At 50.6% G+C, this 26,629-nt stretch overlaps 7 protein-coding genes and 1 further gene across 7 annotated transcripts; 2 read left to right on the forward strand and 6 right to left on the reverse strand.

Moving 5' to 3' along the window:
- Positions 1 to 30: 30 nt before the first annotated feature.
- HER10_EVM0007726 lies at positions 31 to 2,622 on the reverse strand.
- Positions 2,623 to 3,320: 698 nt separating this feature from the next.
- On the forward strand, positions 3,321 to 4,602 carry HER10_EVM0003953 (uncharacterized protein; the record flags this gene model as incomplete). The annotated part of the gene is made up of 2 exons (XM_035473614.1): positions 3,321 to 3,824; positions 3,883 to 4,602. The coding sequence occupies 2 exons, from the start codon at positions 3,321 to 3,323 to the stop codon at positions 4,600 to 4,602; spliced, it is 1,224 nt and encodes a 407-aa protein (XP_035335890.1).
- Positions 4,603 to 5,758: 1,156 nt separating this feature from the next.
- Positions 5,759 to 6,418, forward strand: HER10_EVM0006416 (uncharacterized protein; the record flags this gene model as incomplete). The annotated part of the gene is made up of 2 exons (XM_035476000.1): positions 5,759 to 6,092; positions 6,162 to 6,418. The coding sequence occupies 2 exons, from the start codon at positions 5,759 to 5,761 to the stop codon at positions 6,416 to 6,418; spliced, it is 591 nt and encodes a 196-aa protein (XP_035336127.1).
- Positions 6,419 to 8,272: 1,854 nt separating this feature from the next.
- On the reverse strand, positions 8,273 to 10,550 carry HER10_EVM0007122 (lactose permease; the record flags this gene model as incomplete). The annotated part of the gene is made up of 2 exons (XM_035476688.1): positions 8,273 to 10,346; positions 10,405 to 10,550. 2 exons carry the CDS (start codon positions 10,548 to 10,550, stop codon positions 8,273 to 8,275), a joined length of 2,220 nt encoding a protein of 739 aa, XP_035336189.1.
- A 759-nt stretch (positions 10,551 to 11,309) lies between these two features.
- HER10_EVM0011102 (uncharacterized protein) lies at positions 11,310 to 13,805 on the reverse strand (the record flags this gene model as incomplete). Its single annotated transcript, XM_035480541.1, has 2 exons — positions 11,310 to 13,375; positions 13,481 to 13,805. The coding sequence occupies 2 exons, from the start codon at positions 13,803 to 13,805 to the stop codon at positions 11,310 to 11,312; spliced, it is 2,391 nt and encodes a 796-aa protein (XP_035336540.1).
- Positions 13,806 to 14,197: 392 nt separating this feature from the next.
- Positions 14,198 to 16,907, reverse strand: HER10_EVM0005490 (glycoside hydrolase family 3; the record flags this gene model as incomplete). The annotated part of the gene is made up of 4 exons (XM_035475104.1): positions 14,198 to 15,712; positions 15,768 to 16,083; positions 16,142 to 16,748; positions 16,811 to 16,907. 4 exons carry the CDS (start codon positions 16,905 to 16,907, stop codon positions 14,198 to 14,200), a joined length of 2,535 nt encoding a protein of 844 aa, XP_035336040.1.
- A 2,543-nt stretch (positions 16,908 to 19,450) lies between these two features.
- HER10_EVM0001059 (uncharacterized protein) lies at positions 19,451 to 21,552 on the reverse strand (the record flags this gene model as incomplete). Its single annotated transcript, XM_035470820.1, has 6 exons — positions 19,451 to 19,879; positions 19,943 to 20,326; positions 20,390 to 20,593; positions 20,653 to 20,828; positions 20,886 to 21,241; positions 21,320 to 21,552. The coding sequence occupies 6 exons, from the start codon at positions 21,550 to 21,552 to the stop codon at positions 19,451 to 19,453; spliced, it is 1,782 nt and encodes a 593-aa protein (XP_035335618.1).
- A 1,226-nt stretch (positions 21,553 to 22,778) lies between these two features.
- On the reverse strand, positions 22,779 to 25,827 carry HER10_EVM0001622 (uncharacterized protein; the record flags this gene model as incomplete). Its single annotated transcript, XM_035471366.1, has 4 exons — positions 22,779 to 23,267; positions 23,325 to 25,204; positions 25,293 to 25,508; positions 25,593 to 25,827. 4 exons carry the CDS (start codon positions 25,825 to 25,827, stop codon positions 22,779 to 22,781), a joined length of 2,820 nt encoding a protein of 939 aa, XP_035335666.1.
- Positions 25,828 to 26,629: the final 802 nt, after the last annotated feature.

Here is a 26,629-nt window from a genome sequence, read left to right on the forward strand (position 1 = left end):
GGAGTCATTCTAGACCTCTTGATAGAATGTGTGGAAGTGTGGAAAGGTGACAAAAGAATGGTCGCCTAATGAGAATGCATGTCGGTGTAATATGTGTCCCACGAAAACCAATCGAATGTCGCATCAAACGGTCTTTTCCGACCTCGCAAATCGGCTGTGGATGAAGCTTCAGGGCCGCTGCTTGCAGATCCGAGATTCTGTCGCGATTCAAGCCCCAGAGATGGCCCAGATGTGAAAATGTCAGCCGGCAGCCAGTTAAGAAAATTTCCGACGTCTAGCCCATTCCCCAAAGTGAAGTCATCAAGAGTGCCTTGTGAGAGGCTGTGGAGGCTATCCCCTACTGCCACTTCCTCGACATTCGTTTCAGGCCGAATATCTAGTGGGGGCCATGAGGAATCGAGGGTCTTGTTGATGGTTGCATGGCGATGTCGTATGTGTCTCCGAGCTAGTTCGAGGAACACAATTGCTACATTCTCCAAACGAGAGCACAAAACAGCGAGAAGCTGCATCTGATCTCTCATGCTCGAAAAATAGGAAACAGTTGTAGCAAGGAGACCAAGGTCATGGTCGATTGCCGCAGAGGCTTGGAACGTGGAGCTGTTGACCAGGTTCTCGAACACAACAAAGAATGGTATGAAAGGATAGTACAATAGATGCCTGTTGCCTTTGTTAGAAGGGATTATGAAAGTAGGTTCGAGATCCGCTGGAAAAGTCATACCAAACAACTCCGTTATAAACGGAAGACCAATTAGAGACGATTGAAGGTAGTATGAATAGAGCCTCTCTTGCGCACTCTAAACGTTGATTGGAGGAAGACTTGTCCCCTTTGAGAAGAACAATCACGACATGAAGGTACTGGAATCTCAAACTATTGAGGCCCAAGGACATTTCCTTCAACTGAGTCGGTTTAAGGAGGTGCCTATCTGCGTCCACTATTTTATCCAGAATCTGTAATTTGCACAGCGTAAGCGGAAAGAGATGATGCGACGCGGATGCAAATGCATCCTTTCATTGACATACCTTTTTCGTTTGATTGGCCCATTCTTCGAGCTGGAGCTTGATGGTCTCCCTCAAGGGTGGCGGAGAACCTGGGGCCAGCATATCGACGACTAAGCCCATGATCTTGGCTAACTCAATACCCCTGATGAAGAAGTGTGCTCCAAACTCAGACGGACGAGCAGCCGGTGGTGCACTGCTGAAATCAGAATCGAGATGTGGTTGAAACTTGAGCAGATAGCTGAAATCAGGCAATGGAACGTCTTGGTAGAGTTTCATCGGAAGAAACGGGGATCGACCAAATGCAAGGGCACACGACTTATCCAATACAAAAAGAAGCCAAAACATCGAGAGACTTCGCTGATAGGACTCGATATCTCTAGGCGCTAGCAAATGTAAGCCGAGAGCCTCTGCTTGGCGACAAGCATGGCCGACCAGCATCCACGACAAGTTCGGAGAGGCATAGTCCTCGCCATGAACAGCCAGCAGAGCTAATGCTTGGACGTTGACTTGTCGTGGTTCCAAGAATATGCGGCTATCGTTCAGAGCGATCCGCATGTTCTGGCGAAATCTCGCAGCTTCTTCTCCATGGTCTTGTTTCTCTGGAGAAACTTGAGCTAACATGATGTAGTTGAAATAGACCAACCAAGCCTTCTGAGAGACTTTATCAGGATTGAAGACGATCTGCTTCAGAAGCTCCTCCGAAGGTGTGACGAAGAATGGCTCGCCTTTTGGCGCGTGTTCTAAAAAGGCTAGAAACGCCAATGTCTATCAGCACACGGCCCGGTCGTGGGATCAGGGACCAAGTTTACCTACTTCCAATAAGCTTGTAGCCTATGGCTCTGGAAGGTACATGGAACCCTGAAATATGCAAGTTATGCCCAGGCTCAACTGTCGCGGTAGTCAGGGACGATGATAGAAACTGGAGCTCAGACTGGGCGTCCGTCTCTTGCTGAGACGAAGGACCAGGTATTCCAGGCGTGGACCGGAGGTTTCCAGTTGCTTCTCTAACGAAAGAGAAAGAATGAGACTCGCCAATGAACAGCTTCGGAACCCGAGAATCGGTTTGACTGCTCGCCTGGTTGGCCCGCGACGGCGTCTGAGCATCGCTTTCCGATTCCTTTTCGGATGCAGCTCGCAAGACAGCCTTTTCCACCAACAAAGTTAAGCGGTCAAGTTTGTGTTCTATGCTGCAAAGTCGAGATTCTACCGTGAGATCAATTCGTGTGACTGCTAGCTGTGGCGTTGGCTCGTTGCCCTGAGTTCCTGGTTGTCCTTGGGTTGGCACCGAACTAGGCTGGCTTTGAGTTGGGGCAGACTTAAGGCGATCGCGAGAATAGTCGCAAGGCCCAGGCCATGGAAGGCATGCACTGCACTTTGGCAGTTCCCTGGAGCACCTTTGTTTGTTAGTCTAGACTCAAAGATTTCATCTCTTCGGAACATGTTCCTAGCAATGAGTCGGACTAGTAATGGAAGTACCTGAACTTCTTCTGACGGCAATAATCACACTAGAAGATGTCGAATCTGTCAGTGAGGAGCCACCGATGACGATGGACCGGTATTTTGAAGGCTCACCGCAAAACGAGCCACCTGAGTGCCCTGCACAGGATTGTCACTTGAGTTCATCGTAATCGGTCTTGATAGGGAAACAGCTATGAACCCCGTAACAAGTAGGATTCATCCAACAAAAGTTGAAAGCGGAGAACGAGTCAGCTGATCAGTAATGGCAACCTCCTGATGAATTGTGGTGATGCTGACAAGTACGATGGAAGTGGTGAGGGATGATCGCCAACAGTGAACTCATTCCTCCGAACAAGGTATGATGCTGGCATTCCGATTTCAGCCAATCAGCGAGCAATATTTCGGACAATGGTTGCCTTAGTCAACCTTTGATGGGAATAATCCTCCGACACACCTCCGGGATCAACCAATCATATCGGGAGCGTCTGACACTGTTTGCTTTTAGCGCATCCAACCCGGAGAAATCACGATATCCGTGAGTAAAGCGAAGGCCCGACTAGGTAAACCAGTAGCTCAGCTCAGCTTGGATGCTGGATGGGAATATAGCTTGTGGCACTTGACAGAACGGAACAGTATAAGATGAAGAGAAACACCAGACTTCTCCGTCACTTGAGCTCGTGTTCTGCCGGAATCAAAGCGGACGCACTGCTCCTTCTAGCACATTTGAAACTAAGATCGTTCGCAATCCAATGCAATTTTATCGAACACGCTATATCGAAGTCATCACCAGTAAACACTAGACGGAATCCATGTATCAAGGCGACATATCACCAAAGAAGGGAAGGACGCCAAATACCCAAGATATGGCCCAAAGTTCAGCATCCATCGCAATTATTGGTGCTGGACCCTGCGGTTTGACGTTCGCCCGCTTACTGGAAAAGAACAACATCGACTTTGTGGTCTTCGAGAAAGACGTCGACTCAACTCCCACGCCGATGTACCAGGGTGGAACCCTTGATCTTCATGGCTCCTCCGGACAGCAGGCGCTAAGAAGTGCAGGACTCTTCGAGGAGTTCAGCAAATTCGCGCGGTGGGATGCTACCAAGTTTGTTGTTCAGGATCCAACGTGCACATTGAAAGCCGAGTTCGGTCAGGATCGCGACGCTCCTGAGATAGACCGTTTCCAATTGCGTCAACTTCTGCTGGACTCAATTCCATCTCATAAGGTGCGATGGGGGCATGGCGTCCGGACAATTGAGAAGGGCCCAGGCTCGGATTGGATTATCAAGTTCACGAACGGCACCTCTGCATCTGGATTCCAGCTCATCGTTGGCGCCGACGGTGCGTGGAGCAAAGTTAGGCCTTTGGTGAGTAACTCTTGCGTATGCCATATCGCTGTTATATCGGCTCTCTAACATCACATAGCTCACTACAGCACGGCCTGAATATTCTGGGAAGATGTTCATCGAGGGGCGGCTGTCGCACAACAACCCAAGTTACTCTGCCGCACTGGAACTGTCGGGAACCGGCAATATGATGGCGTTGGGAAACGGACGAACAGTCTCGGTGCAACAGGTGTCCGATCGGTCGTATCGAGTCTACGTGGGCTTGGTGGCCCCGGAGAACCTGACAAAGACCACACTCAATATGGCTGATACAGAGGCCACACGACAAAAGCTTCTTTCCTCGCCACAATTTTTTGCGGACTTTGCTCCCGAATTACAAAGCTTCATTTCCAACGCCGAAGGTCCTTTTCGGCCCTGGCCTCTTTACCGCATGCCCGTATCCTCCGTCAACTGGGATCGTGTTCCAGGTATAACTCTCCTTGGCGACGCCGCGCATGTGTCGACACCATTCGTAGGCGAAGGGGTTAATATGGCCATGTATGACGCTCTCAAGCTCGCTGAGAACATTGTCAAGCACGGGGTTGCTGCTCTCACTGAGAGAGCGCTGGCCATATCGAAAATCGAGGAAGCCGTCAAGGAATATGAAGCGGAAATGTTTGACCGCGCTCAAGACTTCATCAAGCGCTGCATCCTGAGTGAGGGGATATTTTTTGCTGAGGACGGGGCGCAGCAGTTCATCGACATAATTGGCCAGGCTGTCGAGTTTCAGCATCAAGGACTCTTTAGAGAAGAGAAGTGAGCTCGTGCTAGACATGTGCTGTGCTGGACAACTGATCAACGTTTGTCTGTATTTTGGGGTCTGGGTCAACGTGTTAGAGGTGACCCCAGATAGAACCAGTAACTTTTCTGCTCTTTTTCTGCCGCTACGAGAAATCTCAAGTGTCTTCATATCTTCCCGTCACAGTAGACTCTGACAGAGCTGGGCACACCGGTCCTCGCAGAAATTTTCCCAGAATAAAGTATGCTACGCTCGTCGAGAAACTTGAGAAATTTACTGAAGTCAAATCGAATCAACACAGGCAGCTTCCAAAGCTCCTAACGATAAGCGGGGACGCAGTTTCTGAAACTAGACTGCGTGAACAGGTGTGGCGTTCGCATGGGGGCGTGGAGTTTTCGGCCGAAATCTGTCCGGGACTGACTTCTTGGTAAGATCAAGCGCAGCAGCCAGCATGGTGGGCGGCAACCCTCGATAGTCGATTAAGGAACGAACATGGATTACGGATTGATGAAATGTCCGTCGGATAGATAGTCGCCCGATATTGATCTTGAACTGGTTCATGTTTATATAAAGACCATGCCCTTAAATCTGTTCACCCAAGAAGTGATTCAAGCAAACTCTATGTTCAGCCTAGATTAACTTCATTCAACTTTCGAAGAGCTAACGATGATCATGAGTACCATCGTCGTCGCAGGAGGAACTCGTGGGATTGGTCGAGCTATTGCTGAGGCTATCAATCGCAAGGGTGGCTACCGCGTCAAGATACTGAGCAGATCTGTAAGCTTTTACTACCTCCGGCTAAGCTTGGGGTATGGGTCAGATGCTAACTTGATTTAGGTCAATCCGGCCCTTCAACAGGAGACGGGCATTGAGGTCATTCCAGTGGACTACAACAGCGTCTCAGCGTTAACAAAGGTCTTCGACGACAACGAAGTCGACACAGTAATCTCGACCCTGTTCGTGACTTCAGATGGCTCTCCTCAGGTGAACATGATACGTGCTGCCGAAGCCTGCGTCCATACGAGGAGGTTTATTCCAAGCGTGTGGGGAATTCCCTACTCAAGAGAGTAAGTCATACATACCTATCTCCTTTTTTGCTACCACTCCCCTGAGAGAAACCCCGACCTTGAGGGCAGCATGTCTGACAAGGTCTTCTAGTCAAGTAACCGAGAGGCAGATGACTATTGGTCAATCAAAGCTCGATGGAGTGGAAGCCCTCAAAAACTCCTCTCTAGAGTACACCTTGTATTACGTCGGCTACTTCCTAGACTTTTGGGGATACCCACGCGTTAAATCATACCAGATACAAAACATCATCGTCGTCGATATCGAGAACAACAGGGCCGCCATTCCTGGCAAAGGTGATACCCCCGTTACCTTCACACATACCTTGGATGTTGCGGAATTTGTGGTAGCAAGCTTAGAGCTCCCCAAGTGGGAGAAGGAGAGTTATGTCATTGGCGAGAATGTGACGTGGAACGAATTTCTGCGAATTGCGGAAGAGGTTAAAGGTAAACAAGTCAGCAATCAATGCCGCTTTGTCATGATCATCTGAAATTGCTTACACACTCTTTCTTTAGGCGTCAAGTTTGAGGTTACCCATGACGATATCGACTTTCTCAAATCTGGCAAGATCACCGAGTTGCCATCTCATCCGTCCCTGTACAGCGTGATGCCCAAAGATCAACTTCAGGCACTTTTCGCCACTTTTGGTATCTGGTTTGAAGAAGGACTGTATCATCTCGAGCCCAAGAAAACTCTCAATCAGTTGTTTCCAGGTATCAAGGCGCGGACTGTGAAAGAAGTCATCCAGGCTGGATGGGGTCAGATGAACTGATGATGGCAGAGACTGGTGGTTTTCTTGTCATGCTTCGTATTTCTACTGAGTGGCCCAATGAACATGAAGAAGTTTAGAAGTGGACACTTGATACTGTGCGGGAATCGTGACTGCCTTATCAAAGCTGGAGGATCTACTCGTCTAAATCTTTTAACACAAGGCCTCGTAAAGTTTGTATAGACGTCAATGAGGATTGAATCGTGAAATACCTTATTTTCAAGCTTGTTGCACCCATTCCATGCCACCGAAGGGCCAGTCTAAGAAACATAGAGATTAGTGATACAGCCGAGACGCGGATGAATTTTTCACCATTCGGGTGATTAGTGATCATCAAGTTCTCGATGAGTGGAGCTAATTCAAGACGATTTTGGAATGAAAGGAAGAAGATGTATATCAGTGTCATGGGTTGGGAGAAAGGTCAATATTGATTGAACCTTTGCAGATAATCTGTGAGAATTCGAGTTATAGCAGCAGGCTTGGACTTAAAGGAATCGAAAGGAATTACAACTTTATCAACTTGAAGGGTGACTGTAGGATACACAATGTAATACAGTAGTATCGAGCCAAGTTATTCGTTCTCGATGACTACATGAGCTACCAAACTCTACAAATCCACTCAGCCAAACGTTGTCTCTTAGACCTTCTCCGTAAGTCAAACCCCCCACTTCCTGGCACCCCCCTGTTTCTGGCACCCACAAAAACGATGGGATCACAACCCAACCTCCTCATTACTATTAACTATTGATCCTCAACCACACCCACTACAATACAACTGCCAGCCTCACTAGGGCATTCAGAGTCGCTGGATTCAGCCGTAATAACCTCCTTTTCACCCGCTTCGATTTGAGCCCGATGGATATCCCTGATGTTCGCAAACTTCGTGTTGGGATCGATCTGAACAGTCTTCCTCTTCCTAACTGCAGCGTTGGTAACTTGAGCCTCAGGTGAGCCAGCTGCTGCTGGGCAACTGCCAGTTGCCAGGCCTGCTCTGTGAAGCCTTTTTCACCTTCCTGAACAGCAGCCGTTGAGTGCTGGTATCATTGTCGAGTTGGGTGTATAAGTGCAGTTGACCGCTGAGCTCTGCCAGCTTCCTGGGTGTCGACCAGACCACTGCAGAGGAAGCAGAATCCCATGGCTCAACAGGGTAGTTTGTTGACCATTATGGCATCGCTTTTGCCCCGACTGGTTGGTTTGGGTGTGGTGGGCTTAGCAGAAGCTCAGGTAATACCATAGGGTTCATCAGGGCTTAACCATCGCTACAGGGTGTAGACCAGTCCACTTCCAACCACTTCTGATGTTCGAGACTGATAGACCAGCAAGTCGAGCCTTCTGGTAACAGTCCAGGAAGTTCCTTTTACCTATAATGGTAGAGTCGTTCCATTGAGACAAGTAACCGAGCTCCTTCCGATAGGCTGACTTAACAGGGCTGAAGACAGACTGGTCAAGTGGCTGGAGGACATGAGGGAGTGTGGTGGTAAGAACAGTAAATGGATATTGTTAATATAGCAATTCCATGAAGTCTGTCGTCGTATGACTCCCATGCCCATCCACAATCAACAGTCGAGCCTCGCCCTCAGCCTCGGGCATAGTCTGTGGGATAAACACCTTCTCTAACCATTCAATGGCAGTTAAGTCTGTAGTCCAGCCATTATCTGTTGCTGTAAACTCCCACCCATCGTATGGAACCAGATGTAATGGAAACCACTGTTGTTGGACCGTCTTCCCTTGAAAATGATAAGAGGACGAAGTGCCCTACCCAAGGCTGAGATACACTCAATGATAGAGACCCATGCCCTCGACCCAGGTTGTTTCTTGCGAACAGACGTCGTCTCAGCCATGCCCAGCACTAACCCATTAGCCCTGACCCTCGAGGATGCCAGTCTCATCCATATTATATCTGTTGGCTGGTTTGATGTCCTTGATCTCAGGGATAGCAAGGAACTTAAACCAGTTCCTAATGACCTCAGTAGATGCCCCATTAACGCGTCTAGAATCGATGGAACGACTTCTCTGAACCTTAATGATAGGGTTCCTTCTCACGAAGGCATAGATCCAGCCTTTTCCTAATGGTTTGGTATCCCCAGCAGCAGCCAGAACTCGCTCTGCGAATTCCTTCACCTGTTGGTGCGTTGGTGCGAGGCCCAGCGAAGCCTGAATGCGAACCCATTGTGCCAGCTTACTCTCCTGGTCAGGAGACAGCCTCTGCCAGTCAGCAAAAGCCACTTTCCTAGTCTGACCACCTTGGAGACGTAGTTGGAGGGTTGATCGTGGTATCCCATACTCCAATGAGGCTCTCTTTTGACTCTTGCCGTTTGAGATGTCCTCGAGAGCCTGACGAAGCTGATCTTCGGTATATTGAGGCATTAGATATAGAAGAAGGTATGTGCAAAAAATGAGCCCATTTGGACTCGAATTGAAAATGTTGTGATAAAAGGAGGTTGGGGGTGGGCATTGCGTTGTGGTGGATTTTCGCGTTTTTGTGGGTGCCAGAAACAGGGGGGTGCCGGGAAGTGGGGGGTTTGACTTACCCTCCGCAAAACCAATCTCGACATGTTTAACGCCATCCTTTCCGATGGTTGTTGTCGTATCTATGGTCGGCCCGTCGAAAAGGAGAGCAATCTCTTCCAAAGAAGGGCCCTTGGTCTCTGGGTACACAAACCATAAGACGACAATCTCGATAAGAACCCAAGGGATGAAGATGGTGTAGAATTTCCAAGCCAATTTGTCAAGACCAATTGGGACAACGTAGGTCGAAATGAGAGAGAAGCATGTCGAGAACAGCTGGAAACAAGCTGTACCGCGCATACGGAGGCTGTAAGGAAGAATCTCGGTGATGTACAATACCAAGTTGCCATTGAGACCCAGGTTGTAGGCAGGAGAAAAGAGATACAGAAACGCAACGACCGCTCCACCAGCGGCCTTATTTGACTCGTTGTTTGCAAAGACGGCACTGCCAGCCGTGATGCAAACCAGGCAGACAAAGATGGCGGACAGGGAGCTGATGAACAATGTCTTGCGACCAAGCTTGCCAGGAAGTGTCGCAAAGTACAGCGCAGAAAGCCAAGAGAGGATCTGTTGGGTGGCATTGATGAGCGTCTGTTCCATGGAAGACTTTAACCCCACGGAAGATAGAATGCTGCTCAAGTAGTACGAGACGAAGGCGTTACCACTCATCTGGGCTATGCACGAAGTCCAGAGAATGATAAACAGTCGCTTGCGGTTTCCGGGCGTCCTGACGAGCTCGAGGTAATTCTGGATCCAGCTGCCTCGGTCGATTGTCCGCTCGTATGCGAGAGTGCTCTGGATTTCTTCGTATTCGAACTGGACAAGAGCGTCATGTTCGTCACCTTCGGCATGGTACTTGGCCAAGAAAGCCAACGTCTCCTCGTTGCGATCCTTGGAAGCGAGCCAACGCGGACTCTCCGGAACGAAATACAAACCCAGAAGCTGGATGATAGATGGAAGACCCTGGATGGCCGATGGAATGCGCCACGACCATGTCGAATCGATGCGAAAGCTCGCAAAGGTTGTCCATGCCGCCACAATGGCACCGAGAGAATATGAGGTGTTGAATAGCGCGGTTGCGGTGGCCCTGTGTGCCGGGTGGGCGATCTCTGTGATCAACGGGGCGCCTGAAGCTCCAAGAAATACGGTGCCGCATCCGAGGATACCACGAGCGACGACGAACATGGCGAGGTTCTGAGCTGAGGCTTGGACTGTGGAGCCGATGATGCACAGAGTTGCACCGCATGCCAGACCAATCTTACGACCGAATTTATCGCTGACGAAAGAGAGAAACGGGATAGCGCAGAGACCTCCGATGGGATAGGCAGCATTGAAGAGACCAAGCGTGGAACCTTTGGGTTCTCCAAAGTAGTTCCGCCAGTTCTCGACCGACTGTAGGCCATTCATCATGGAGCCGTCAAAACTAGACGTCTTTTGTAAGCATACGATGCAATTGAGGGCGCGATGCAGTGTACTCATACCCTTGGGTGAAGATTGACAGCATTGGGAATGCAAGAAGCAAATTCAGAGTACGAAGATTCTTGGACTTCCACCATTTTCTTGGGTCTACCGCGCCCTCTGGCATAGCGGTGACGAACGGAGCTTCGACATTGCTGCCGGGTCCCATGTTGATTCTACTGGATTATGAACGACTTTGTGAGTGTTGTAGGTTGTAGATTGTTTAATTCGAGTTGGCGAAAGCTGCAAAGGGCTTTAGAGATGTAATGAACGGGGGCCAATACAAGTGAGGTCAGCGCTTGAACAGGGTCTTATAGAAAAGTTAACCGGCAGTCATGGAAGCAAGCTACAAATCGTCGCGTGATGCTAAAGATTGAGCAGAATACCAATGAGGTGTTTCCCTCGGACATGCCCAGCGTAGCGCCCCTGCAAAGATTCTTGGGATCCGGGGTATGGGGTGATTCGCGGGGGGGACTGGGGGGCGTTCGGGATCCAGGCCGTCGAATATCGTGACCCGGTAGGTGACCGAGATGTTTGCTTAGTCTCAAAACTATTCTTCTCCAGCTCAAAGCTGGATTCTGGGGCTGGAACCCCGTTCAAAGAACAGACTCAGCCGCGGAATGCCGGAGTTGAGGCTCTCCAGAATACGCGGAGCGTGGAATAGGTGGAGCTCACGCGGAAAGCCGGGTCAATGCATTCATCTCATATCCGCTAACTTGGCTCGACCTCGCGCTAGCCTTCGGGTTTTCTCGATTCTGGCTCTAGCTTGACGACTTTATGAATCATGCAGGATTGCCTTGCCCCTGGACTTGGGTGAATTAACAAGTGGTAGACATGTGCTGCAATGGAATCTTGGTCACGGTCTTATGAGGCTGACGTGCAGTGGGTGAACGGCGAAATGCTTGTATGCTTAGTGTAACTTGATACGCTACTTTAGTTGCAAGTTGAACTTAAGATCACGACCAAAATGCTCCTCAACACCACTCGGAAGCTTCACGCTCACTCGAATCGGTTCTTCGACTGGAATGTCTTGTAGAACAACCGACAAACTCAGCTCATCAGTACCAACCTCTCGGGACCATCTGACACGAGCAATACCAGGCGCTAGTTCCCCACCAAGCGCCACCTTGGCGTCAAACTCGCTGAAGAGGTTGAACCGAGGAGCGCAAGAGATGGCTCGCCATCCAGGCTCGAGTGGTTTGATTCCGGCTACCTCGGTCGTGAACTCGTAGAGGGGCACCGCGCTCCACGCATGACAGTCGGATCTGAGCGTCACCTCATCCTCGCACCAAGTTGTGAGGTTCTGTCTCAGCTGATACCGCCAGGGATCCCAGAAAGAGTGGAAAGTCTTGTCGTAGAGGTCTCCGCCAACTTCGGACAAGGCCCGGAGAGCGTAGAATGACATCGCCGTGGAAACTTTGGTGAACGTGACGGGTTGTCCCGACGCGGTGAGGAGTTTCGATGCAACCGGGCCGTGATCGAAGCAATATGTGAGGAGTTGTCTCGCCTCCTCACCACCGGTCGCGCCACAAAGAACAGCCCAGATCTGATTATGTTGACTAAAGTCCAGCGAATGGTCAGCTATGGCTGCTACTCCATCCGTAAAGACTGCCCCCACGCGGCAGTGCTTCTGTGTGGCCAAAATAATATCGTCTGCTCGTGACCTATACTCTTGGGCGAGGGCCGGCCGACCGAGGTCCTTGACAGTTTCTGCAATGGTCTTGAGCGTGTAGGCGTATAGAAAGTTGGTAAACGTCTGAGTGCCCGTCCTCTCGGCAGCCGGCGGTATACCCATAGGTCTCCATTGTGTTGTCCAGTCGACAAAGTCCCAATGCGTTCTGACTGACTGGCAGTCACTTGATATGAGTCCAGTTTCGGCATTCAAGCGCTGCGCGAAGGACGAAAGTATACCGTCGCATACTGCCAGAAATTTTCGAGTGAAGTCTCCGTCGCCGTAATGTGTGAAGTGATCAGCTACCGTACAGATCCAGAAGAGCGAGAAGTGAGGGATCACTTGAAAGACATGAGCAGGACTGCGACTTGCGATGAGCCCGATACTCGGACGATAGGAGTTGTAAAGTTGAATGATAGCTTGTCGAGCCATTCGATCGTCACCTGACAGGACGTACGTGAACAGACAGGAACTGCGAACATCCATGGCGTACTGCAGCTGCTCATAAAAGGGACAGTCCTCGTAGCAGTCGTGCATACAGTTGGTCAACGTGCGTGCGCTGTTCTCCCAGAGTCGCTGATAAGTCTTCTGGTGGTCATCGGTCGACACAAGGGTGAGTCCGCTCTTGATGTCCAAAGGATAATGCACCTGGTCGAGAACAATTCCTACAAATTCCAGATCGCTCCCTTGGTCTACCTGGATGTCGATAGACATGAAGCGCAAAGTTCGGAAGTGAAAAGGCGAGAAGGCCTCAAATTCCGCCGCATCTAAACTGTAGGCGATCTCGGAGCTGGCGTGAGCCCCTGAAGAGCCGGCAAAGATGTATTTGTCTTCAGGCCCGAACAGGGACTTGGTCGTGTCTCTCCTATCGCCCTTGCGGCGAATGTAGGGAACGTACTCTGGTTCCTCTTCATATGCCTCAGAATAACGAACTCGTAAGGTTGATCCCGAGGTTTGGGGTCGTCTGAAACGAAACGCGAGCATTGCCGTCAAGTGAATTTCTGCCTCAACCTCGATGTGGTGATGTGTGCCCGCGGGCAGTCGGAGCGTGCCCGCACCATCTTTGAGGAAGCTCTCCCACGAGGCCTGGCTGATAGAACTTTTGATATTGTGAACAGCTGCAAGTACTTGGGAGGTAGTCGTTGGCTTTGGTATCATTCGCGGCGAGAGCACCCACGGCGGAGTGATGCCATGTGATGTTGGCAGTTCTAATTGCTTCGCCGAAACCCAATCGAGCCCCGACGCTTTCCTTGCGTCCACGTCTTCGTAAATGTGGAGGAAATCGTCTTCTTTCTGGTCGATGCGGAGCACCGTGGCACGGTCTATAGCGGCTTTCCAAGAGCTATCACTGCGGACAGGCAATATGACCCCATCATTTGCCGCCAAGGATCGAACAAAAAGTCCGGGAATGGGTAGTCGTGGGAAACTTGTGGCGTACTGCGTGGCGTGAAAGAAGCGCAGGACCCTGACTGAAATACGATTCACCCCGGCCTTCAAGAATGGTTTAATGTCGATCTCGTCATAGAACCAGAGATGTTCATCCCCTTTGACGGGGCCGGAAAAGACGTGTTGACCGTTGATGAATAGCTTGTATCTCGTGTCCGCTGTAATCTGGATTCTCGACGGCCCATGCGGAACTTCTTCCAGCTTCAGGCTCTTGCGGAAGTGGACGATGCCACCAGCAGTGTTTTCGCCGTGGTCTTGCCAGTGGGGATGCCAGATCCAGGGCGTGCTGAGCAATTCGGGATCCATAATATCAAGATGGTCTGCTGTAGTCTTGCCGTTGGTACTTGTGATTGAGAGTGAGCTGAGAGTCTAGGGAGTCATTCCAGTGGACGACCTAGAGAAAGTTGAGGGGTTCTGCACTTATTTGAATCGCGAAACTTAGTATCTTATAGAAGGGCGGGGGGGTTAAATACACCGTGCCATCCACCAGCTCGGTGGCCTCTTGAGCGAGCTTCCATGTTGATCGGACACATTGACCAATTTCTCCCCAACACGCCACGGAAGAAGAACACACCACGATTCTGCCTCATGCGAGAAGGTACCATTTTCCACATGTATTTGGGATCTACAAATCTACTTGTTCAATTCTGAATCGATTTTATTGTCTATCGTGTAGCGTATAAGGAGTTTTTCGATATTCAAATACCTGACCACCAGCTGGTCTTCTCAACCTTCACCGTGGCCGCAAGAGGCGTCTCAAGGCTGCTGGTCCCAACAAGGATGTCATAGTTTCCAGCCTCCAACCCCCACTGCTTTCGCGGTTCGTCCCAATAGCTGAGAGCATATTTCTTGCTCAGGACGACTTCTACCTGAGTGGACTGTCCCGCCTTAGCATATGTCTTAGAAAATCCCTTAAGCTCCTTTTTGGGGCGTGTAATTGATGGGTGTTGGGGCGAAACGTAAACCTGCACAACTTCGGAACCATCAACCTTTCCAGTGTTGTTCAACCCGACTCGCACCATAATCTTCTCGTCACCGTCCTTGACTCCATGAGAAACCTGGAGGCCGTCAACGCTGAAGGTCGTGTAAGACAGTCCCCATCCAAAGGGATAGAGAACAGATCTCTTGACTGCCTCGTAGTAGCGATACCCAATAAAGACGTCCTCGCCGTAAAGGACTCGCCCTTGATCCGACCGGTAGTTGAGGAAAGCCGGGTTGTCCTCAACTCTGACCGGGAACGATAGGGGCAACTTGCCCGATGGGTTGACGTTTCCAAATAAGACATCCGCAATGGAGTTACCCGTCTCGTTTCCACCGTACCATGCTTGGATAATTGCCGATACAGAATCAGCCCATGGCATAGTCACGGGCGTTCCTGACTGGACCACGACTGTGGTGGATAGATTGGCAGCAGCAACAGCGGAAACTAAGTCATCTGTTCTTCCAGGCAAGTCCATGTGCGGGCGGTCATGGCCCTCTTGCTCAAAATCCGCATTGAGACCGACACAAATGACGACCTGGTCCACCGACTTTGCGAGCTCTGCCGCGCGGCGAATCTCCTCATCTGCGTCACGAACTTCGACACCACCGATGCGAACGCCGCCGCCGCCAAAAGACACCACACCATCGACGTCTTTGACCTTAGAAGCTGCGCCACTGGCGAATTTGACCGTGATATTGTACGTCTGCCCAGCGACTAGTGCCTTGGTGCCCGTTTCCTCCACGGTGCCGACATTGAAGAAGCTCCCACCACCTCTTTGGGCAGTCTCGTTGTCGATCGCGAGCTCACCGTCAATATAAAGATTGGCAGTTCCGTGGACAGTGAGACCGAACTCGAAATCGCCCGTCTCTTCAGCAGTGAAGGAGGCCTCAATCTCTCCCCACCATAGGTCTTCTGTTATCTCGGGGTGGTAGTAATCGGCAAAGTACAAGTTCGTATCGACTAGATGCAGCGTATCAACTGGTTGACGATCGCTGTCAGTTTCAGGTGCGGTGTAAGCCCTGAAGGTGACTCCAGCCTGGCCGTCTGCGGTTTTCAATCGCGGGCCAAGAATCGGCAGCATCTTGTGAGCATAACACCCGACAGAGTACACTACATCCTTTGCTTGCTCGTAAATAGCATCGAAGGGCGTGACTGCGTAGTAAGGCCTCAAAGTGGCCGATCCACCACCACAGTAGACCGCTGCTTTGGCATTTGGTCCGATAACGAGAACCTGCCAAGTATTAGAGAGCTTGAAACTATCAAGAGCAAGCCGGTGATAAACTTACAGTTTTTTCTTTGCTGAAAGGCAGAGTAGAGTTCTCGTTTCTCAGCAGTACGATTGAGTCTCCCGCAATCTTTCGAAGGAGAGCTGAGGTCTCTGGAAGATCTCGGCCGTTCTCCTCTGCTCCTTCAGGGATCCCCGTCAATGCTGCACGGCGAACGGCTTTCAGGACAGCGCGGACCCTTTCATCGACGGTCTCGGGAAGGAGTCTCCTGGATGCCAGAGCGTGCTTCACCAGCTGGCCGCGCCAACGCGTGGGTCCAGGCATCTCCAGGTCGAGACCAGCTTCGATGGCTTCGATTGTGGAGTATGTGCCATACCTTTGGCGGTGTAATCAGTTCGCAGCCACTCTTCCATTGGTAGATTCCGAGTACTCACCAGTCGCTCATGATGAGGCCTTCCCATTCCCATTGATCACGCAAAATGCTCTGCAGGATAGTGGCGTCTTCACTCACATGGAGTCCATTGACCTTATTGTAAGCCGTCATGAAGGACGCTGGGTTGGCATCTCGCACAGCAATCTGGAAAGGTAGCAGGTAGATTTCTCGAAGAGCCCTGTCTGTGATGCGAGAATCGACGGCCATTCGCTCGTGCTCCTGGTCATTTCCCACAAAGTGCTTGATAGCAGCCTGGACTCCTGTGCTCTGAATGCCGGCGACAACTGCAGCGGCACTTTGGCCTGCAAGAACTGGATCTTCTGAGAACGATTCAAATCCTCTGCCTCCCAGTGGACTTCTTTGCATGTTGACCGTGGGACCCAGGAGAATGTGCGCCCCCTTTGCTCTTGCTTCAAGACCCATGAGCGTTCCGGCTTCCCGGAGCAGACCGGCATCCCAAGTTGCTGCTAGACCAGTGCCGCAGGGGAAGCAAGCTGCCGGCACACCGTTGAAAAATCGTGTACCTCGGACTCCATTGGGACCATCAGAGAGTCTGATTGAGGGGACCCCAAGACGGGGAATGCTCTTGGTGTGCCAGAAGTCAATACCTGCAGGTATGGTCAGCAAAGTTCCTGATTCCCCTTCTCCTCGAGATTCCATGAGCTCATACCAGCAAGTAGATCAATCTTTTCCTGAACGGTCAATTTCTCCAAGACATCTTCTACGTCGAAAATGGCTACTTCTTTTGGTATATAGGAGATAGTCATGATCGAGGTTGTCAATAGTGTTGGCGCTTTTCCGTATAATAGACTTCTATGCACAGAATTCTCACGAAATGGCAAGGTAGCGAATAATAATTAGTCCGTGTGCATCGGGTGACTACCTACCCATTGCGACTTACACGCACCATTGTGCATGGCTGTTTTTAAACACGCATTCGAAGTTGCAATCTACAGTGACTAGCGTATTCCCCAATAATATTTCGGTCATATTTCCGTAGTCTCCTGCATCCAGGGCTGAGTTGATGTTGAGTAATCTTGCATCACGGAGAGTTGATCCCCCGAAAAGGCTGATTGATTCCGGCTTTCCGCGGAACGAACCAAAAGCTTGGGCTGGTAGCAAATCCACTGTGACCGTGCAGCACTCCTCTTCATTTCTCGCGCATTGTGATCCTGCACTCCGCGAACGTACTGGCCATCGTCGACCATGTCCAATTCACACGCAGAAACCCGTGCCAGCTCTCGCAAGAGACCTGCGTATCCACGGAAACGAGCTGTTCAGGCCTGTCTGACATGTCGTCAGCGACGGACGAAGTGTGACAATGAAAAGCCAGCCTGCAATTCTTGCAAGAAGCTGGGGATAGATTGCGTCTACCATGAATTCGAAAAGGCTAGGTGTGTGCTCTTCCCTGCCCTCTTGATGTTCTCCCCGGCTTTTGTCCCGTCCATGTGCAGCAATTTCTTTCTCGTATGCACGTTTCCGCTCTACATCTGTTCTGGGCCAACAAGACTATGATTGCAGTTTCGATGCAGCCAGTCTCGCCATCTTACGAAGATTAGATGAATTGGAAAGCGTGGTAAAAGGCAGCCGTCCGCTACCTGCTGCTCCTCAGCCGTGCTTAGACTTTGCTTCATCGCTTTCTTCGTCGCCATTTCCAACCACCGATATCGATTGGATCAACTCCTTCGAGGTCCGTTACGTCAATCGCGAAGTAATATTCAACTGGCCAGTCTGGAAAGCCGCCGACCTACACCCTTCATCGCAAGATTCGCCTCCGGCTATCTTTCCGGGGATCGACTCGGTGTCACGCCCTCTTCTCGTATCAGACGTGGACGTTCAGGACGCTTCCAGACTCCTCGGCATTTTCTTGTCTATTTACCACATATTCAATCCAGTTTTGGATATACCGACAATTGAAGAACATGCCAAGAGCACATCTCTCAATGGGTTCGGTTGGGATGCTGGGTCATGTCTTGTCGTAAGCCGTCCTTCGTCATCGTATACTTCTGCTATCCATTAACGGATGTCTGACAAATTTCCAGCTGCTCGTACTGGCCCTGGGAACGACGGTAGACCATAATAACATCCCTACACATACATCTTTGTCCGCCCGACAGAACGAAAACTTCAGCCGTGCCGAAGCGTACTTTGTTGCAGCGCAGAGGCGGATGGGTTTGTTGCTGTCTAGTAGCGGCATTGCAGAAGCCCAATGCTTCTTCTTGGCCGGCGTGTATTTGATGACTACGATGCGACCGGCTGATGCCTGGAAAATGTTTACGCGGGCTTTGTCGAGCTGTCACACCTTCCAACTGTCTTGTCGCGATGCCAGCCCTGGAGCTATACGCTTGCAGCAGACCATCCATTGGGCATGCTTCAAGTCTGAGCTGTAAGTCTTCTTACTCCCGTTTCCAGGCGACATACTGAGTGACAAACAGCGAGGTGCGGTTGGAGTTGGGGATTATCAAGACGAGTGCATGGGATCTACGCTACCCAGACCTCTTTCCCGACCCTCCAGAGTCCATACAATCTCAAGGAGAGCCTGCCTGGTATTTTTACCTAGCTGAAATAGCACTGAGGCGACTTAACAACCGCATACTATCGGCTACATGTTTGGATAGTCAGGAAACTGGCAATGTTGCGGATAAGGTGACGATGACCTTAGAGTTCGAGCGGCAAGCTCACAGCTGGTAAGCATTCGTGTTCCGACCTTGGTGCCCCTTGCAGAACTAACATGGTGTCTTTGCTCCATAGGGCCAGGTCTCTTCCACCGAGTCTGCGGCCGGCGATAGACGATTCCAGCGACGTTACTTTCGATTTTAACGAGAACGGCCAGCTAAGATTTATCCTCAGTGGCCATCTGATAGACTGCTTGGAACTGATGTACTGGCCTTTTATCTACGCCGCTGTGCATGGCCGACTCGGAGACGACAGAGACTCTCATATGCTGGCTTCACGAGGTCTCGACTTTTGCGTGCGGAGAATAAACATCAACAAGACAGGATTTTTCCATCGACATCATGGGACGTGGTTGATGCTGCAGTCATGCACTCGGAGCGCGCTTGTCTTGATCGCTGCGGCGAATGGAGGGCTGCATGACAAGCTTCCACACGACTGGAGAGCTAGTGTCGAGGACGTAGTGAACCTCTTGAAATATTGGGTTGATGAAGTACCTGACTTCAGGAGGATGATTGAGATTCTTGCTAGCCATGAGTAAGGTAGCAAACCTGGTATTTCACTATAGCCTCTTAGTCAACTAAGTACACATCGAGGATTCTTCGGGTCGAGGCTTCTCATGTCCTATTTCTGTAGTCTATCGATGCAGACTTCCAGCTCTTTGTCTGGCAACTCCATGCTTCCCTTGGCTGGCTCTCCTCTCGGGTCCCCAATCTTCTTCAAGAGAACCTCCAGGTAGTCTGGGCTTGCCTCCCAAACTTGCTAGTACCATCTTGTTTGTAGCCGTGAAGTCATCCAGTATCTGTAACTCTTTTCGAGAAAACCATCTCGGTACCAGCAAGACTCTCATCGGGATGAGCAAGATGATCAGCACCGGGAAACCGATGGCGCCCAGCGTATGAGAGATAGCAACGCAAGTTATAACAGATAGGAATTGTATGGCTATGTATAGCCAGACCTTTCGGCGGCGAACCTGGAGAAGTAATTCGTCTCGTTGTATAAAGCGTTCTTCTGCTTGAAGATAGAGGAATTTCTGGAGGATGCTGTTCGATTCGATTGAGCCCCACTGGAAGATTGTGTTTATCAGTCAACGATCCGTTCACACCAAGGACCCGACTCCATAACTTACACCAACGACAAAGAAGACGCCGGCAAAGACAGCAGCTGGCATGGTATGGATCGCCACCAGAAGGGGACCCGTCATGGTGCCTATCAGAGCGAGGCCCATCAACAAGTGAGAAATCCTCTGCTCGACCACTTGTGTAGCAACAACAACAGACCGCCTGATTTCTGTATCTTCTCCTTCAGAAGTAGATATGATTCTAAGCTTGGTCTCGTAGACTGTCAAGGAATCGGTATGGACTGGGGCCTGAGGGACGAGGCCATTAGGCATCGGCAAGCCTAAGACGCCTGCGATGAACGTCGTGCAGCCAAGCAGAAAAAAGTCCCAGTGGAAGCCTCCTGGTTTCTTCAAGGGATAATGGCGTGCTTGAGCGGTAATACTGCTGACATTCTGGGAAGATTTAGCCACTTCTCTCGAATACACATGTACCCCGAAAGTGAAAGAAACACTTACATGATCGTAGTAGAAAAGCAGCATCACTAAAAACCCAAAAGGCATAGCTACAAAAACCCACTTTGCATCAAGGTTCCAAAAGTCAATCATCCAGCTCCTAGCCTGCGTCGGTTTGAAGGCGTCGACAACAGGAACCCTCATGATATGCGTTGCTTTGAGAGTTCCCGGGATGTGCGAGAAACCAACCCAAAAGATGGTGGCGAACTACCACAACTGTCAATATCCGTTCCTATTTGTTGGCAGCAAGTAGGAATCTGACGCACCACATAGGCGTAGTCGGCTAGGATTCCTCGGTAACCGGACGTCCAAAGAGTGCTGGAGCCCATCTTCTCCAAAGTGTAGACAGTGCCGAAGTATAGACTCGAAATCATACAAGCTAAGTAACCCGCAGCGCTCTCTTCAGCATCGAACTCATTCACCAATTCTTCCACACCCTTGACTGTATCTTTGTCAGCAGGACGTTCTGCAACTGTTAGTTTAAGTTGAGCCCACAGACTGATGTAGATGATGCCAACGTATAGCCCAAATGCCTCGCTAGAAAAGTCGGTAACATATCGCATGTAGTCACACGCGTTGAACACGGCGACGAGCCAGTGGAAAATTGCTGCCCATATTCCCGTCCAAGCCATGAACTGTGGGTAGATGGTGACGTCGTAGATCTTGATGATGTCGTAGATTGTAAAGTTGAAGAGCGAGATCAGACCGGTGACGCCAACAATCGTCAAGGGCTGGGCGCTGAAGATGCTGAAGACAACGGCAGCGAGCGCGGACGATAAAAGGGCTTCGTTGATACCAAAGAATTGTCCTGTTCGTCGGTACATGTCGAGGGTGTAGGCTATCGCAGGGAGGAGACTTAAGGCATTCATTTAGTTGTCAGCACATATTTTGGCAAATGTTTGAACTGTAATACTGATAAGTATGCCTACTGACTTGACGAAGTACATGCGAATAGTACTGGCCACTGTGCGGTACGTCCACGCGTCAAAGATGTCGCTCCAGTAGTATGGAAGGCGCCTTCTGATGTCGTGGTAAATTCCACGGCCTGGACTGAAGATTCTCCATCGCCTCCAGCCTTTTTGGCCATCGTAGGTGTACGATGTGCCCGTCTTTTCCCTCTTTAAACGCATCTCGCCGGAAGTGCTGGACTCTGGGTCGCCCGACATAATGTTGAGACGGGTGTGAAAGCGAGGGATTATGGTTCAGAGAAAGGGGTGCGTAAAGGAATGGGAATGAGATGGAATAAGAGACTTCTGTATGCTGACCTAGAAAAGAGTTTGGACCAAGCGAGACCAAGTGTGGCCATATATAGAAAATTTCTCTGGGAACTGGACAAGACATGACTCCTTAGTTCCCGGTTGATTCCTTGGGCCTACCTACTTGTTTCATTGTGGAATTAAAGAGATCGGAAGGTTGGCTCTTGGCCGGCCGGTCTCGCTCCAGTACGTCACGTAAGTAGACAGCACCGGGATGACACACTGAAAAGCCTGCCGCCGCCATGTACGTTTTTTAGATATCCTCTAGGTGCGAGTAGCATGTTGGACCGCTTCTTGGCACGGTTCTATTTCGCCAGCGAGAGATGGAGAAGCCGAAGAGGCGAGTCCCTGCAACAGCATCTGGTCAGTCATATACCTTGGCCTCTACTGACATTTGACTGCACATTGTCGGCAAGATGTTCCACATGCCGAGGGAGGCTCTTCTTGCGAAAGTGCAGACACAGCGTCATGATAGTTGACATGGCTGTCGCGGCCTCGTCCGGCTTCCTACATCATAGCCATCTAATGACCCGGTCTTCACTGGGTTGTTGACAGCCAATGTTCCATCAGGCATCAGCCTAGCAAGGTTAGTGCGGAGGTTCACGACAGGAAATTCTGCCCAGGCAGAAAATCAGGGTCAAGTCGCGCTCATCCCTTGTTCCCACCATATGTCCCCTCGTTCTGTGGACTTTCTCACCTCCCACACTACTTCTCTCCGCGTGACAGAGCCGCTCTCGATTAGTAGACCACAGTTCTTTGCTTCGGATTAGAATGATGCTCCTCAAATTTCTTACTGTTAGTAAACGTAAGCAGGTTGATTCGCAAATCGCCATCAGGAGTATCCTTGAGCTTGTCCGAAGATATGTTCGACACTGAAGATTCGCATGGGCAGAAATACCAAAGTGCACTATCTGCATCCTATCGTTCCCGAATCCTGCAGTCGTCATCTTTGGTGCGATAGGTCACTTCGCACGTCCAGGTCATGATGATCTTATCTGACATACCTCGAAGCTTGATATTCTATCCAGGACACGTGCATGTAAACAGACGTCGGAATAGTCTATAGATGTGGCGGATGGTGCTAAACCAGGTCCTCCATCCCCGTACTCTTGCATTGACCAGGTCTATGTACCAATCTATCTACGCCTGCTTTGCCCGAAAATCATCGCAAGGAATGCAACCACTCTGTAGATAGTTCCAATACCAACCAAAACTCCCATGTTGCGCCATAACCAATTCAAATGGAAGCCAGTCGCCGCTGCAGCAGAGTCGACATCATACAAATAAGCAAAAGGCGAGACTAGCTGGCCAAAGTAGATCTCTGCTAACCAGACACCGGGCGAGGCGCGCCAGAGCCATTCCAGGTGCCACTCCTTGACTTTAGCAAGTGGAGGAGCAGCCCCAGACAAGATTGCAACAATAAGACTAATCATTGTCGCAAACAGGGGGGCATCTTCTCGCCGGACAAGCATGCTGACGATACTGGCCAGCCCGTAGATACAGTAAAAGTAGAAGAAGTTCGTGAGGAAAGCAAGCCCCCAGTTGATCACGGGTACCGTGAGAATGAATAGGAATGTTGTGAAATGGAGACATCCAAAGAGCATACGGGGAAGGACCGAGACGACCTTAGCAAGAAAGTATGCTAGTCTGTTGTGTCCCGCCTCGGCCTCCCTGCGATGCACGAGCAGTTCTTCTGAGAAAGTCTTCACACCAGGTGCACCAGACACTAGACCCACAGCAATGGAGACCAATAAGGCGAGTTCAGGGGCGGACTTGAAGTCCACAGCAGTTGACAAGATCGAGTACGGCTCTTTGAAAGTGCCCGTAAACAAGATGCCTTTTTTCGAATGCTCGGCAAGGCCCAGGAGAAATCCAGCGAGCGCCGCGAGACCCATCTCAGCCCAGAAAGCTGCTTTGGTGCGGTACTGCTGAAGCATGGCCCGGCGGAGGCAGAGCCACGCCTGTCTGTACAGCGGTGCACCGCGATGTTTGATGGCGGCGTACATGCCGTGATTGCTCATGATGGAGGAAACATGACGTTCCTTCGGCGCGAGAGACTGGTGGTGGTCTGACCACTTCGAAATGAGCGAGTCCTTGGAGATCTCCCCCATTTGCTTGTAATCGCGACCGTTTCCAGTAATGATATCGGTGACCACGTCGCCGTGATTACTGTGTTTCGGAAACCCGAAGCCGAGCCCCTCAAAATAGTCCTGCACTTCAGCTTGGGGGCCTTCGTAGATAGTCTGTCCATTGCCGAGGAGAATAAGGTTGTCGAAATTCTCAAAGATTTCGGTACGTGGTTGGTGGATGATGACAATAACGGTGATTCCCAGCCGCGCAACTGCCTTCAAAGTGCGCATCAAAGATGAAGCTGCAGTTGCATCGAGACCACTCGTCGGCTCATCCAAGAAGATTGCCATCGGGGCTGACGCCAGTTCCATACCGATACTGACACGTTTGCGTTGCCCACCACTAATGACAGGTACAGCGACTGAACCGACCAAGGAGTTGCGTACGTGTGAGAGTTCCAAGCAGTCAATGACAGAATCGACATGAGATTCAATGTCAGCCGTTGACCAAGTCTGAGGCAAGCGGATCTTTGCGCTATGGACAATGTTCTCGTATACCGTGAGCTCCGGCAGCACGATGTCGTCTTGAGGCACGTAACCAATCACCTTCTTGTACCGCTTCAACTTGTCTGGACTGCTGTTCACAGCTACTGTGCCTCCGGTGTTCTTGGTTTTACCCATGAGTACGTTGACAAACGTCGACTTGCCGGCACCGGATCCGCCCATGACAGCCGTCAAAGTGCCCCGGTCGATGGATCCCGTAACGTTTTGAAGAATCATCTTGGAGCTTTTCTTAGGGTGGAAACTGAGGTCAGAGTAGCTGAAGGAGAGACCAAGATTGGTTGCATCAGTCGCACGCCTCATCGAAGACACAAACGCCATCAACTGAGGATTGAGCATCTCGCTTGTTGGCCGTACATTGACTGAGTATTCGGAACCGAGGTCAAGGGCGGCTTGAAACCCTCCTCCATAGGAATCGGTCCGGTTGGGGACGTAGGTAGCGCTCATCGGGAGCATCTCGCGGTCTGCATCTTCCGAAAGTGCCCTGTAGCCCGTGATCTGAGCTTTCATGCTGCTCATGCCACGCTTCAAAGTTGGTCTTCGGCTCTTATTTGATTGATGATCGCGAAGGCGCTTTCGGAATCTGTAGGTAACCATGCCGGCGATCATCAGAACATCGACAATGATCAAGATGACGAGAGGGATGAGGAATAGCTCGTAGGATGAACCTGCCGGGCAACGGCTGCCAACCGAACATGGTGTTGGGGTTGCGGCCCCAGGCTGGCAATATGAGCCAGCTGGACAGACGATAGAAACCTTGCCATTATCCTCTTCTGGGCAGTAGTTCCCAGCTTGACAAACAACCGGCTCAAAAGGGCCCATGCCAGCGTTCTTGCCGCCAAAACTACAGGTGAACGATGCTAACCTGGCCATTTGACATGCGTCTAGCGGTGGACAGTACTGAGGTATTGAGTTGACGGTATTGTTCTCACCTAGATCCAAGTTAGCAAATACTGTTCCTTCAGACGCACACTTGCGAGCTTTTTTTTTTTGTTTTTCTTTTTTGAGACTTTTACTCACATAGAAAACCCGGGCTACACCCATTAGCCTGCCAACTCTCCACAGTCTGAATCTCTATAGGAACTGCCCCTTGTCTGTAACACGGCGCAGCACTATATGGCTGCTGGCCTGCATTGATCTGTGCCGTTGCTTCGTAGAACGAGGTCGAGAATCTGGTATTGTTCTTGCCGGTGCAAGCACTGTCGTAAACACTAAGCCCGTCGCTGCCAGGCGAGTCTCGCAATGCTCCAGAGAGCCACCTTTTGGGCTTCTCAATGTCTGGCGGATTCGACGCATCGTTTATAGGTCCATTGGAATTACCGATCCCGTTGAGTGTGTTGAACCATCTGCCGGTTCTGATTGTGTAGATGCTTCCCTTGCTTTGGTCTCCGATGCATTGCCAAGCTGGTTCCGGGGCTCCGCCGGCAGGTGTCACCTGTAAAGCACAGAGACATCCTTCTGTATCAAGGAAACTAGGGCCTGTTGGGTCTGTCTGGGGATAGTATGGGTCCTGCGGTAAATCCGAGGTGTCGAGTCCGAAAGTCTTGCGGCTCATGTTGACAATGGAAAGCTTGGCTCGACTTTCTGTTGACGGCTCGTTTCCAGATCCCAAAAGTCGAAACCGTTGCGAAGTTGCAGCTATTTCATTCTTGAAGAAGCTTTCGTTGTCTCTTGGCAGGCAGACATGGTACCAAAACACGGAGCAATAATTCATTTTCCCATCAGATTTTAGCGTGATCCTTCTGGCTCACAGCGCACAGCTCACAAGGGACGAGCCCACGCAAAAATACTTAGTATTACCTAGCTAGGGAAACTCGGACGAGGCGAAGCTGCAGACCAATTGCTGACGCTCCACATACGAGTGCCGCGCCTTGTACCATGGCAAATGAGTGAAACCAATCCGTCATTGTGTCTTGAACTGTTGGAGATCCACGCACTGGCGGCCCGCAGCATCGGGCGAGATAAACGGCGTCGTGGCGCGGTCGAACCCACAATGCCAATGCTTGTTCCACGAACTTTTGCTGCCTAAAGATGATGGGCATACTGGACGGTGTCCAATCTTGATTTGGGTACAGCGTGAACATAGCGTAGATCCTCGGCTGACATCAACTCACTTCCTCAGATCCGTTGCCTTTCGTAGGGCCAGCATGCAGAGCCCCGAATGAATTGGCACTGACAAAGAAGCTTTTATATGATCCACGGTGATTGCGATCGGCTGGTTCCAGCGTGATCTCACGACGCGTCTCGACCTAACAACATTATGATGAACGATCGGATTCTGGTAGCCAAAGGTGAATGACAACAGTAAACTATGTTTCTCAATTGAGTTTGCTGAGGTTTATCCTTGGCACATCCTA

Source organism: Colletotrichum scovillei, assembly GCF_011075155.1.
Source record: "Colletotrichum scovillei strain TJNH1 chromosome Unknown Contig00003, whole genome shotgun sequence".
In the NCBI taxonomy this organism is placed as follows: domain Eukaryota; kingdom Fungi; phylum Ascomycota; class Sordariomycetes; order Glomerellales; family Glomerellaceae; genus Colletotrichum; species Colletotrichum scovillei.